Source organism: Corvus cornix, chromosome 8 (assembly GCF_000738735.6).
Source record: "Corvus cornix cornix isolate S_Up_H32 chromosome 8, ASM73873v5, whole genome shotgun sequence".
NCBI lineage: Eukaryota > Metazoa > Chordata > Aves > Passeriformes > Corvidae > Corvus > Corvus cornix.
The window spans coordinates 10,654,942-10,667,781 of record NC_046338.1 but is presented as its reverse complement, the minus strand read 5'-3'; the positions used below and the strand labels follow the sequence as shown (position 1 = coordinate 10,667,781).

Here is a 12,840-nt window from a genome sequence, read left to right as displayed (position 1 = left end):
GAGAGCACCAGAGGATCAGTGTGTTCAACTTCAGCCCATGCGGGAGCCCAGGAAGCACAGTGACAGCGTATCTTTGGCCTGTTCCTGCCAGGGGCTGGCCGAGCCCCTGCCCGCTGCGTGGCCTGCTCTGTGTGCCCGGTGGCTGTACTGTCCGAGCATGCTCACCCGGTCATGCACATTCTGCACATCACCTTTGTGTTCTGTTCGCCGCCCCGCGTGCCCCGGGAGTGTGTGCCGCATGCCGTGTGAGCTCGTCGGCTTCCCATCCATCCCGCCCGGCGCTTCACATCCTCACACGTGTCCACCTTGCACCCACCTCTTGGGTTTGCTGTGCACATGCTCTTGCTGAGCCTTCCTTGGCCATGCAGAGCCGTAACCATTCTCCTTTCCCTCCTCCCTCCTTGTCTCGCTTGCAGGCATGCGTGACCACCCCCCCATCCCTGTGAGCGACCTCTCCGACAACATCGACCGGCTCAAGGCCAACGATGGGCTGAAGTTCTCCCAGGAGTACGAGGTGAGCCTGAGAGCGGGACGGGCAGCAGGGCAGGGTAATGCTGGCCAGGACCCCAGCAGAGAGGGCCTGGGGAAAGCTGAGCTGTGCCTCCCCTGCAGCAGCACCACCTGGGCAGGCCCCACACCAGGCCTGAGAGCCTGCCAGCTCTCCCTGCCAGCCCCAGAGCGGTGGGAACTCACCTTGAGCAGTTGAAGCATGGCTGGTACAGGGAGCAGGCCTTGCAGCAGAATGTCCAGCAGCCTGCCATGCTGCCACCATGGTTATGGTCTTAGGAATGAATGGGAGCTCGTGTCTGCCCACCTGGACTGTCTCTGATTACTTTGTTCTGCTCTTTGAAGGCTGCACTCCATCCAGGTTGGCTGAGGTATTTCGGTCTGCAGTATCCTGTGCCCATTCAGTTCCATCTTTGTTCAAAGCTTTGCTTTCCATGCCATCCTCTGATGCCAACAAACATGCCTTTTTGAGTTTTCATTCCTGCTTTCCCCATCTAATCTCCCCCTGGACTGTGCTGGCATTAGCCTGTGCCATTCAGCATCAGTGCTGTTCCACTGCCCTGGAGTAGTCCAAGCTCCCCTCCCTGCACAGAGCTCTCTCTGCCTGTGACCTGCAGTCATGAGCTGCAAACTTGCCTGCACTTCTGGATCGTGCTCTCACCCTTATCTGCATCTCTGGTGGAGCCCCTGGGTAGGTGCTGTCTGCGTACACCACTGATGCTGCCTTTGCTTGCACACACAGGCATGTGCTGGGTGTTTCATGAACCCCTCCACCCTGCACTGCGCCTCTCCCAGCCCAACCCCCTCCAGCCCTGTCCTCCCCTGAGAACAACTTGCCAAGGGGGTGCACATGTGGAGCGGAAGGCGCTGACCTACCTGAGGGCTGCCTCACCTTTTTTGGCATTCTTCAGGCTGTGTGATTAGGTTACTGCTGTTTAAAATTGAGAAAAGTTCCTCTGCAGCCATGAGAGCAGCAATGGCAGGATGATGTTTTGCTGTGCTTATGTGCAGAGCCCTCTCGAGCTGCAGGGGACTTATAAATAAACCCCCCACTAGTATTAAAGAGGGAATAAATTTGAGAAGTGTTCTTTGCATGTGTTACCACTTTTGTTTGAATTGTTATCTGCCTGTGCCTGTGGCCACCCCTTCCTGCACCATACCTACACTGATTTATGAGATGAGATCAGAGCATTTGCCCACGAGGTAGGATTATATATGCCAGGAAAGGGAAAGTAGATCTCTATGTTGAGAAGGTAAGGGACAAATTCCAGCTAGTTAAAAGGGTGTGCTGTGTGTGTCTGAGGAAGGCACAGAGCTGTTTGTTGCTTTGGGATGCCAAGTGGAGGGCTTTGGCATCCCTCTGCATTCAGTGTCTGAATCAGAGAGATGAGCTACAGCATTACACTGCGACTTGGGAAATGTTGAAAGGAATAATGTGCTTCCCTTGCAAGTTACCTGTGTGTTCATGTATGTCCTGCCAGTGGAGCCAAAGTGTGCAATCATATCTGTCTGCCTTGGGCTTTTTGCTACCAGTCCAACTGAAATGTTAAGCAGGGCTGTCCACTCTGCTACAGGCAGGCTGTGGCTCTGCTGCACAGTGGGGATTCAGCAGGATCCAATCTCTGCACTCCCATCCTGACACTAAGCCTGTGCTCAATAGAGCCTGCAGCATAACACTGAGCTGTAGGAACTGCTTTGGAAAAAAATGAGCATTAAGTAAATTCTCTTAGCTGCTTTCATGAGCCTCTCTCTTCTCATTTCTCTTTCTTTAGAATATCATGGCTGGTTGAGAGCACCAATCAGTTGTACTTCTCATGTTGAAGCAGCTATTAAGTAGCTGATTGTTGCACATAATTTTTTTCCCCTGGATTCTGCTGCGTTTGACTCCTCATCATCTGGAAATTGCTGAACATGACAGGCTCGTACAGTGTTTGACATTAGGATGGACCCAAAAGCAGAAGGGGTTGCACCTTGTTGCCATGTGAGGATCAATACAATCATTTCCCATTTGAAATGCCAGTGAGAAGAATCCTGGACTGAGGTTGCAGAGAACAGCAGCTGCCCGTGCAGAATTGCTGCGGCAGTGGGGCCGCTCTCATCCTGGGCCCTGTATGTGTGGGTTTGGCAGGGCAACAGCTCCCTTTGATAGGAGGGCTGCAGAGCAGGATCGGCATGGTGTGAGCTGCTGACTAAGGAAATCTGCAGAGTGGAAGGAAATCTGCAGAGTGGATGTGGAAATAGCAGAGGTGGGAGGGGAGCAGGCTGTGCAGCCCCTGTGGTAGCCCAAGAGACAGGAACCACACCTTTGCACATGCTGTGCATTTGCAGTAAGCATTGATACAGTCCCGGTGCTCGCCCTGGGACTCTCTGAGCCCCAGACCTTATGCTGAGCTGAGTGGTGACCCAGCACTTCAAGAGGTGAAGGCCCTGACCCTGTTCCCCATGGCACGATAGTGCTGCCAGACTGGGCATAGCACAGCTGAGCAGGGAGACACAAGGGAGGAAGGCATGGCAGGTGAACCCCCAAGGCCCATTTGCTGTTTGATTGTGCTTTGGAATAGTTGCATTTTAAGTGTTTTTGCAGACCAGCCTGTCAGCCTAACGTCTCTGTGGGGTGCAGGGCTGTTTATAGATGGCTCACATTCCAGGAGCAGTGGCACCACAGGCAGAGAGCAAATATTTAACAGCACTTTTAACCACTGAGGCCAGCTGGCCTAGAGCCATCAGTCTGGCGCTTGCCTTGGCTGTGCAAGCAATAGCAGGGTAACATAGACACAGGTGACACAAAACAAGACCTGTCAGCACCTCCCCACATGCCTGGGAAGGGGACAGGAAGGCAGAGATTCCTCACAGCCATCTGACCTCCATTCCCACAGGTCAGAGGACAAATAGTATTGCTCACACCAGTTTGCCAGCCTGTGTGGCCATGCAGCCCATGTGACAAAGGCAGCACAGCAAGCTATGGGCTGGCTGCAGTGAGAGCGGTTTCATGAGCTGTGGGTTTAGCCCTTGCCCCTGGCACCTGGGAGCCATCCCACCTGTACCTCCTGGTACCCCTGGAGGAAATGCAGGTGCTGGGAGCTGAACCATATGCAGGCACAGTTCACTGCTGCCATCTGCTCTGGCGTGGGGCAGAGCACAGCCCCACCACACTCTACAGGCAGGCAGCAAACTGGGGAGCAGGACACGAGGATCTAGCAGCTGTTTCTGGCCTGGCTGCACCGGGAAAGTATTTCATTTTTAGTGTACAGTGAAAGCTACAAGGAATTTACAGTGTGGGATTAATGGAATTAAATAAGTAGAAGGGAGGCTGAGCCTCTTGACTGTGGATGTGCAGATGGTGGCAGGCGCTGTTGCTGTGTTGGAGCTCCTCCTGTGGGCACCTTCCCATGCTGCAGCCTGTGCTCCCGGGGCAGGCTCCTGCCCATGGTACCTGCCCTGGGACAAGCTGGTCAGCACACAGCACCACATCTCACACTCTCGCTGTGGAATCCAGCAAGCCGAGCATTGCTGTCCCCTTTGGTGCTGTTAGCAAACACGGGACAGGCTGGCTCCAACCAGCACTGGTTCCTGCTCTCTTGTAGTGCTGCTAGATCCTGCATCACCTTCCCAGGGGAAGATTTTTTCCTTATTCCTCTCCAAACTGCAACTTGTGGCTATTATCCCTCATGTCCTGTCCATCCGGCATGCGTATGGCCCCCAGGAGCGGAGCACCTGGTGGTGATGAGAGCCTTGCAGTGTGGAACTGCTTGGCACGTTAGTTCTTGGTAAACTTTAGGCTGTGTATGAGATTTGACTGTGCTCCTGTTTCCTGGTGTGGTAGGGAGGCTGCAGACCTTTCTTCACAGTTTTCTGTGGAGAGAAGCACTGGTGGTCTGCCCAAACCCTGTGTTCACTTGCATTTCCCATAAAGCCACTGAGGACACTGCATCTCCTGTGCCTGCAGCCCTGGCAAGGCAGCTTAGGCAGCGGGAGAGGTGCTTGGGTCCCTGGGGGCCAGTGAGCCCAGGAGGTCTTAGGCCCAGGTAGCACCCCAGGAGCCACTTGCCGTGGGTTTAATGGGCTTATTGGGAAGCTGCCTGGCAGGCACACGGCACTCACGTTCCGGTAATAAGAATAATAAGGCTGAAGCGCTGCCAGCAATTGATTCAGAAGCACATTATGTCCTCATTTGAGGCGCAGCGCAGATTGACAGTGGTCAATGCTCGTGCTAATGTGGTTGATTTCACAGGAGGACAGGAAACACTCACTGCCTGAGCATCTTCCTGTCCCCGTGCCCTTGTGCAGCCCCCTGAGCTGCTGTGCTGCCCCCGGGCACTGCCTGCCCAGGCTTTCCACACCTGCAAGAAGTAGAGGCAGGAGCAGGGGCTCAGCATGCAGAGGGATTTTGGAACTGCACTAAGGAAGGGGAGCAGCAAGCCCAAGGCAGACTCTATCTGAGAGTCAAAGTGGCACTCAGGGATGTTTTCAAGGCATTTGTGGAGTGCTCTAGAGTCTGTTGAGGAAAGAGCCTTTTTCCAATCCCTTTTCAATGGTCTGACTCTGTCTTTATGGCAGTAGCAGCAGGGATCCCTGAACTGCTTTGGTGAAATTGTTGCTTGCATTTCCATGCTGGTAAGGAGGAGTTTTACTAATTGGGCTTTTTCTTAATTTGCACTTGCTGTCTTACAGCATCTCCCTGTCACTTTAAAGCAAAGCAAAAGTAAATGTCATGGTGCTTTTAAGTTTGCTCGTGGCTCATTTCCTTCCAATTTCCCAGCCCTTCTGCTTTCTAGGAAGAATGAGTTGGAAGTGTTACTCTGATCAAGTTTTGGGATGAAGCAGTGATTCCCACGAGCCCCAGAAAGGAACAGAAGCAGACTCCTAGTGCCAGGGCAGTTGTGGAGCAAGGTGCAGGGAGACAAGGCACTGCTACTGCACTCAGGGGCTGCAGAGCATTGTATGGAGATGGGACAAGGCTTGCCAACCACTACTTCATGTAAGGGCTCCAACTCTCTCCAAGCAGCCCATCATCCTCCCATTTATTTACTCATTTGTTTGCCTTAAAGGGGGGAACAGGTGTACATTAATTCATCACCAGAGTTTAAATTAAATCATTTTACTTCTAAATGAGTCACTAATTTGCAGGAGTATTTAATTAGAGCCTCTTTGCACTCAGGTGCTGTATTAGTTCTGACTTTCTCACCTGTTTGCCCTCTTAAGAGGTTGATGATGATTAGACCATTTCTGCACATCTTCATTGCACATCAAAGCTATTAACCCTAATGGCAACACCTTGGTGCTCCTCCTCTTCTAGGGGCTCTTTGCAGCCTTGTCCTCCCCCAGGAAATAACCCTTTGCTCTGCTGTGGCAGGAGACAGACTTGCTGTGCAAAGCATTCCACACCCCACAGCTCAGGCAGCCCTGCAGCCTTTTGGAAGTGATTTGCAGCGTAGATTGAGCATGAACAACTGCACTGAGCTCTGCTTGCCTCTGCTGTTGAGGGAGGACTCACTCCAGCACCCACCTGTGCCCGTTGAGAGTGTTCACAGAGTGCAAGTACGGCTGGTGCTTTCTTGGGTTGCTTCTTCACAACAAGAAGATGCTCACTGATACCTTCAGAGCCACTCTCGGCTCCACCACCTAGTCAAGTAGAGCTAGTCAAGTCTCTGCATGGGCTGTCAGTGCAGACTAAGGTCACCTTTTTGAAAAACAGGTGTTAATTATGTTTAGGCATTGATGGGTCCATATTTTCCTCCTTAGTTTGTCTATTTGTGCTTCTCCTTCAGTGTGCTCCGTATTGACCAGACTGGTGTCAAAACCCCTCTTACTTACCTCTACTCCAGACCATAAAGTCCTTTCCTATTATATTCCTCTTATTTTTCATGCCTTGGATAATTTTTGCATTCCCCTTGTGCAGTTCATGCCCACCATTGGTGGGCATCAGTCTTCCCTGCCACGCAACTTGAGAGTGGGGAGCATCCAAAGAGCTGTTCCCCTGAGCAGCCTATCTTGAAAGCAAAATACAGGTGCCTGAAGGAAATGAAGTGCCCCAGAGAGCCGTGAGCTGTGCTGGGATGTCTCCGTGCCTGGGCAGAGGAGTGTGCAGGGCCTGTGGCAGCCAGGCCAGTGGGTTTGCAGCCACAAGTGGTGCTTGCAGCCTTCACTCCCACCATCCTGGCTGCAGCGCCTCTGAGCACAGTGGCTGCCTGCTTATTACTCTGATAATAGAAAATTACAGGTTTTCTGTAGGAAATGTCTATTTACATTCTACATTTCCCAAACTACCTATTAGCATCACTGTGATGTCACATCCTCCTGTGCATTTTCGTCAGTACTGGCCCCTTTACCTGCAGGCAGCCTGGGCCACACCTGGGGAGAGACAGCTGCCACCTGGCACAGCAGTGGCCCGTGCTCTTCGTGTGCTGCAAAGCCCTCAGGGCCAGTGCAGCAATGCAGGCAGTGCCTGTGCTCCATACTCAAGCCAGTGCGCACACCTACTGCTGGCTTCTTGGGAAGTGCCTGCTCCACAGCACAGGAGCAGAGGGGACATCGATGGGTGTCACCTTGTGCACAGCTGGTGACAGGGTGAGCAGAGGGACCATGAGGGCTGTTTATGTCAGCCCAGTCAGAGAGCTGTGCTTCCCACCTCAGCCTTTAGCTCACAGCTGATCCAGAGCTGACAGACAGGCATTTCACTGCCTGAGAAACCTTCTGACACAGCTCTGCCAAGCGATGAAAGCAGATGCCTGCAGGGAGCACAGCATGCCATGCTTCCCTTGGCCTGTTTGTCTAGTGTTTTTGTCTGTGGGCCAGCAAAGTTTCAGAGACCCTGAGCTGGAGCAAGATTTTAAGAAGGTTTTGATGGTGGTGTTAATTTTGGGGGGAAGGGGCTAATGGGATGACTGATTGCTGCTGTAGCTGCTTGTCCAGGGCTGCATGTGCAGAGCAAGTCCCTGCATGAGGCAGGTGTCTTAACTGTGTGCCTCGCCTGTCTCTTGGACAAGACCATCCCATCTCAGATGGGTGCTTTGGGGATGGTCCTTGTTTGCCTTGCTTTGTGCATGGACTGAGAAGATAGAGAAGGCTTTGGAAGAGGCTGCCCGGTCATGGAGCAGCCATGGACTGGGTGCACCAGCACACAGCTTGTGGAAGAAGCACTGGGTGTGCAAGGCCAGGTGGGAGTGGGTTGTGTGCTTTCCAGGCAGTTGCACAGTGTGCAGGCCAAGATTTATAACCACATCTGTTCTCCAGGTTTATAGTATCTTGTCACTCTATTAACTCAAACGAGAGATGTTTACATTGCATAAGTAGCTGGAGCAGTGGATAGTAACCTATTAATTTTCATGACTATTCCCTGGCAAAAGCTCATAGGCTGTCTTGCAGGACACTAATACTGAAAGCTTCTGGGGCACAAGACACCCAGGGCTTGCTATATTTCAAGAGACTTCAGTTCAACAGCTAATAAAACCGCTAGGTCAAGATCTGTGCAGTCAGGTCTCTCTGGAATGCTGGCAGAGGACCAAATTTCTGCTGATGGTAGCTCCAGAGGAAAGGATTAGCACGCATCAGAGGAGATGAGGACTCACCTGCAGCACACTGCCCCAGTGAGGGGCTGCTTTGCCTGCAGATCATGGGATGCATGTGCCACTAGAAACTGGTTTTCAGTGTGGTCTGGCTTGACACTGCTGCTGTGGACACCCATGGAAGCTGTGTCTGGCCTGGGGAGAGGTGTGCAGTTCAATGCAGATTTCCTGACTGAAACCCCCATGTGCTGCAGCATCTCACTGTGCTGTGACTGCTAACAACTCCTTCCTTCTCTTTCTCTCTACAGTCCATTGATCCCGGGCAGCAGTTCACCTGGGAGAACTCCAACCTGGAAGTGAATAAACCCAAAAACCGCTATGCAAATGTGATAGCCTATGACCACTCGCGTGTCATCCTGACTTCCATCGATGGTAAGAGTAACTGGAGTGGGCACCCCATCAAGGAGCTGAACCTGACTGTAGCAAGGGGACCATCTTTTTCTGTGTTCTAAGCTGAGCAGGGACAAATACCAAGCATCAGCAGGATCAAATGTGTGTTCTGGCTGGCCAGAAGAGAAAGGGCACCGTAGAGCTTTCCCAGTGTCCTCAGAGCAGTGTGCTCTGTATGGTTGCCTCTTGGTACTGCTGGCAGCAAAGATGTCTGTCCCAGCAGCCTCCTTTCCCACTGTCCTCCCTGTGTGACTTCAGCTGCCTTCCTCAGTACATGGTGAAACATGGCACTGTTAGTGCCACTGCCACCCTCTGTCCCAACACTATTGTAGGGCCAGTATCTTTCTCTGGGACTTGTCAGTATATGGTCCCAACTAGGTGTCCAGGGTGACACAGGATGAGGGGTGCTTCTTCCCCTGGGATATCAGACTCCACACATCCCTGTGCTCCATGGGAGCCTCAGGCCCTGGTATCCTTAGCACTGACCCCAATGGCTTCAAGAACACATCCCTGGAGTTGGGGCTAATACATGTTTCTAGTCCTCTTGCACACAGAGGAGTTGGAGTCCAGGCTCACCCATTCTCCTTGTTTTATAAACCAACACCCAGCTCTGCACACCCAGATCTGAGCCCACTGATGGAGGATGAGGAAGATACAGCTAATTCAATGCACCCCTCCTTGGGGAAGGAACTGGGGCCTGGCTTTGCACACAGGTGGCCCTGCAGTCACTAGCGTCCTTTTTTGGGAGATGGAAAAGCCTTTTCTAGTGGTAATGCTCTACTCGTCCTTTTCAAGAGGAGGAGAGAGGGCCAAACAGTCCCTAACAGCAAGCCCTGTTAAACAGCAGCAGCAGCTATGTGAAGGCCTGGCATGTCTGCTCATGGGCAAACCCTCACAGACAGCTGTGGGGTGAGCACGTGGGGGAATCCCTGTTTTCCAGCCTGACTCAGTTGCTGTAAGTAGTGTCTGTGCCTTCCCGGGAACTGTTCCCGAAGCACCCTGCCAGCTCCATGCTGCCCATGCCAAGGGAGCCGAGCACTGCACTCCAGCTGCTGCCGCTCCCCCAGAGCTGCCGGCACTTTGTGTCTGCTGGAGACTGCTGAGACCTGTAGAATTTTTCCCAGGACAAAAGGACGAAGGGTGACCCCCAGTTTTATTTCCTTCCTCTAATGAAATGCAGATGCTCTCTCCTGGGGAGACAATGAGATTCCTGCTGCCTTCTCTCCCTGCAGCCCAGGCAGCCCATGCTGAGCAGGGTTTGGAAACAGGCTCATGCCTCTGCTTTGCCGAATTTATTTTAGTAACTATGTGTTTGCATTTTAAAGGCCTTTATGAAAAATTCCTTTCCTTAAAGTAGTGGAGGCAGAGTAGGGGCTGGAGCAGCCTCTGCTAGCAGGCAGCAGAGGGGGGGTCTTCCACTGAAGGGTTTCAGTGGTGGTGGGAGGGAGATTCTGGCTCCTTGTGGATCATTGTCCCTGCAGGAAGGATGGGAGGACATCCCTGCCTGACATCCCTTGCTAACAGAGACAAGCTAATAAAGGAGCCTCATTTTTAAAAGGTGCTGTAGGACCATAACAAATTGCTGGTGAATTTAAGACAATTATTTCAGTCAGTTGCTTGGGGCTGAATGAGCTCCTTAATATTCCTGCCTGTGAATTTCCCTTTGTGTGCGTGTGGCAGCTGTCTCTCTGCTTTGGTGTTGCCTGCTTGTTGCATTAATGTGGGAGTTACAAAGGGTTCCTCTTTTTTCAGGCACCATCCCTGTCCTTTGCAGGCTCCCTGGGAGAGATCCTGGCATCACCCCATAAAGGAGACTTGTCAAGAGCCTTGTGAACATGCCAGCCTCTTCCCCTGCCTGCGGGGCCCAGCAGAGCAATAGGTACAGGGTTGTGGGCCGCCCCCAGTAACTCTTGCCCTCTTTCTCCTCCACAGGGGTCCCAGGCAGTGATTACATCAATGCCAATTACATTGATGGGTACCGGAAGCAGAACGCCTACATCGCCACGCAGGGACCGCTGCCAGAAACCCTCAGTGACTTCTGGAGGATGGTGTGGGAACAGAGAACAGCAACCATAGTCATGATGACCAGGCTGGAGGAGAAGTCCAGGGTACAGTGTGTGCTTTCTCTCTTTTCTGGAGCTGTTGGGGGGCAGAAAAGAGGAATGGGATCACTTCAGAGTGTAAGGACATCCAGGGAGAGGCAATGCCAGTGGTGTGGCTCACTGCTACAGGCAGCCCAGCAGCAAGTGCCTTGTAAACATATCCCTGTGGGGCAAAAGGGTGGCACAGCCTCCTGTTGCTGGCCTGCTGGTTTACCCCTATTTTGCCTGCATGTCTGCATGCACACCCATCCTTTTCTGCCCACATCAGTCGCACCAAAGAGGGAAAGAAAAGCTCTGAGATGGGGAGTGTGGACCATCCCAGAAGCTGAGAAGCTGCAACAGCTGGGTGGTACCAGCAGCATCCAGCAGCCTGACAGGGCCTTGGCATTTCAGGCAATACAGAGGAATGGCTGACAGGGTCTCGTTGCAGTAACAAGACTAATTTGTGCTTTGTCCAATGACAACATGTATAAATGATCAGCTTATACTGCCAGGATTAGATATTCTGATGTAATAAATGCAAAGCTGCCTGTAGACCATGGGGAAGGCGTGAGCTGGAGGAGCAGGAGCCCTCACTGCATATGATGCAGTTTTCATGTCAGAGGTTCTAACTCAGCCCCTGAAGCAGGAGTTTGTAAGCTGTGACCAAGTCCTCCTGTGCCCAGATGCACCCTTTGGGCAAAGCCTGCCCAAGGAGGACATAGCTTCTGCCTCTCATGATTCAGTTTGTTCCTAAAAGTAAAATTTCAGTGGTGAGCATTTGTACTTGCAGAATATTTTAGTGTTGCCATGCCAACAGCAAAAGGGGCTTGTGCACTCAAGCTGTGAAGCACTGATTATTTTTAGCCCAATAAGCTCATTCTTGAGAAGCAGAAACTGTCAAGTTTGGGTTTAGTTAAAACTTTTGCTGCATGCTCTCCCTCCTTTTCAAAGCTTTAGCACTGAAATGCTCACAGGGATGTCCCAGCCCACCCTGGCTGGGGGGAAGCAGCTGAAACGACCAATGACCGTGGAAAAACAGATCTGCTTTTCCTAATGTACAAAAAACAGGCCTTGTTGTTGAGTTTCCTCGGCTCTTCAAATGCCCTACAGCCTTCAGGGAAAAACAGCATTCCTTGGAGATGAGCTGTGTCTAGAGATCCAACCCCAGCTTTGTACTGTGCTTCCTGCTGCAGAGCCCTGCCTCTTCTGTCCAATGGCCACTGTCACCCACACAGCCCAAACGGGGAGGGAAATTATTCTGACCTGCCCTGTGACTCAAGGCTTGGCACACAGGCTAAGCAAGATCAGAAGCTTCTGGTCAGCTGCTCTCTGTGGCTGGGGGTTAAATGGGGACTTTTTTGTGCCTTCACATTTCAGTGATGGAGCATATATTTGAAGAACAAGGAAAAGCCCTTCTGGGTTGCCAAATAAATCTGTGCCTGGAATCCTGACTCACTTAACTTCTGGGATGCTCAGTTATGGCAAGGCACTCCAAGGTGCATGTTTCTTGAAGATAACAGGTTTCCTTTGACCCCACAGGCACTTGTCTTTGCCTGAGATGCCTGTGGTGCTGAGCTGTGCATTATCTCCCCTCATCACGCTCTGTCATATCATCCTGCAGTATTGGTTTCTGTCCCAAGCACAATGCGTGTGGCCAGGCTTTTGGTGACACTGTGAATCCCTGTTATGGGCAGGAGGTGACCAGAGCCTTCACAGAATCTCAGGCAGCCTGCCTGGTTGGGCATGGTGCCCAGGGGCTCTAGGCTGACCTGACCAGACCCAGACCCAGACCTCTGCATTCGCTCCCTGGCACTGCCTGCCCATGTCCTGCTGCCTCTTTGGCACATCCCCAGCACTAATGAGAAGTGGGCAGTTCTCTCAGGCACTGTGGGAGGGGCAGGTTGCCAGGAGAGGCAGTGGAGAAACCTGGTCACTCCTGAGTTGAAGTAGTCATCCACAGCAAGGACTTACCTGGATGTGTTTGCTGGACCCTGTAGGTGTCTCAGGGCATTCCCTCACAGCAGGGCCCTGGTGGGGAGCTGCGATGTGGAATTCCAGGAGATTATTTTCTCTGGGGTTTTTTGTTGTCTTTTTCATCATCTTCCAAGGCAAGATGGCTTTTAGCCACCTTCCTGCTCTGCTTTTCCTCATGCCCTTTTGGTGATGGCTAGAGGTCTCTTGGGAGCACACCTTTTTGGGACCAGTGAAGATCCTAATGCTAGTCATTGCCCATTGCTCCAGACTTTCAGCATGAGTCACTGTTTTGCAGTTCATTCCACTCCAGAGCCTTCAGA

General features: G+C 52.1%; 1 protein-coding gene across 17 annotated transcripts in view; it reads left to right on the top strand.

Moving 5' to 3' along the window:
* The window catches only part of PTPRF (protein tyrosine phosphatase receptor type F), a 379,859-nt gene that overhangs the window by 352,895 nt on the left and 14,124 nt on the right, over positions 1-12,840 (top strand). For all 17 annotated transcript variants that reach the window (XM_039556062.1, XM_039556074.1, XM_039556073.1 and 14 more), the window contains 3 exons: positions 417-514; positions 8,321-8,444; positions 10,395-10,570. In XM_039556062.1, the coding sequence (XP_039411996.1) occupies positions 417-514; positions 8,321-8,444; positions 10,395-10,570 (398 nt within the window). The remainder of the gene's footprint in view (positions 1-416; positions 515-8,320; positions 8,445-10,394; positions 10,571-12,840) is intronic.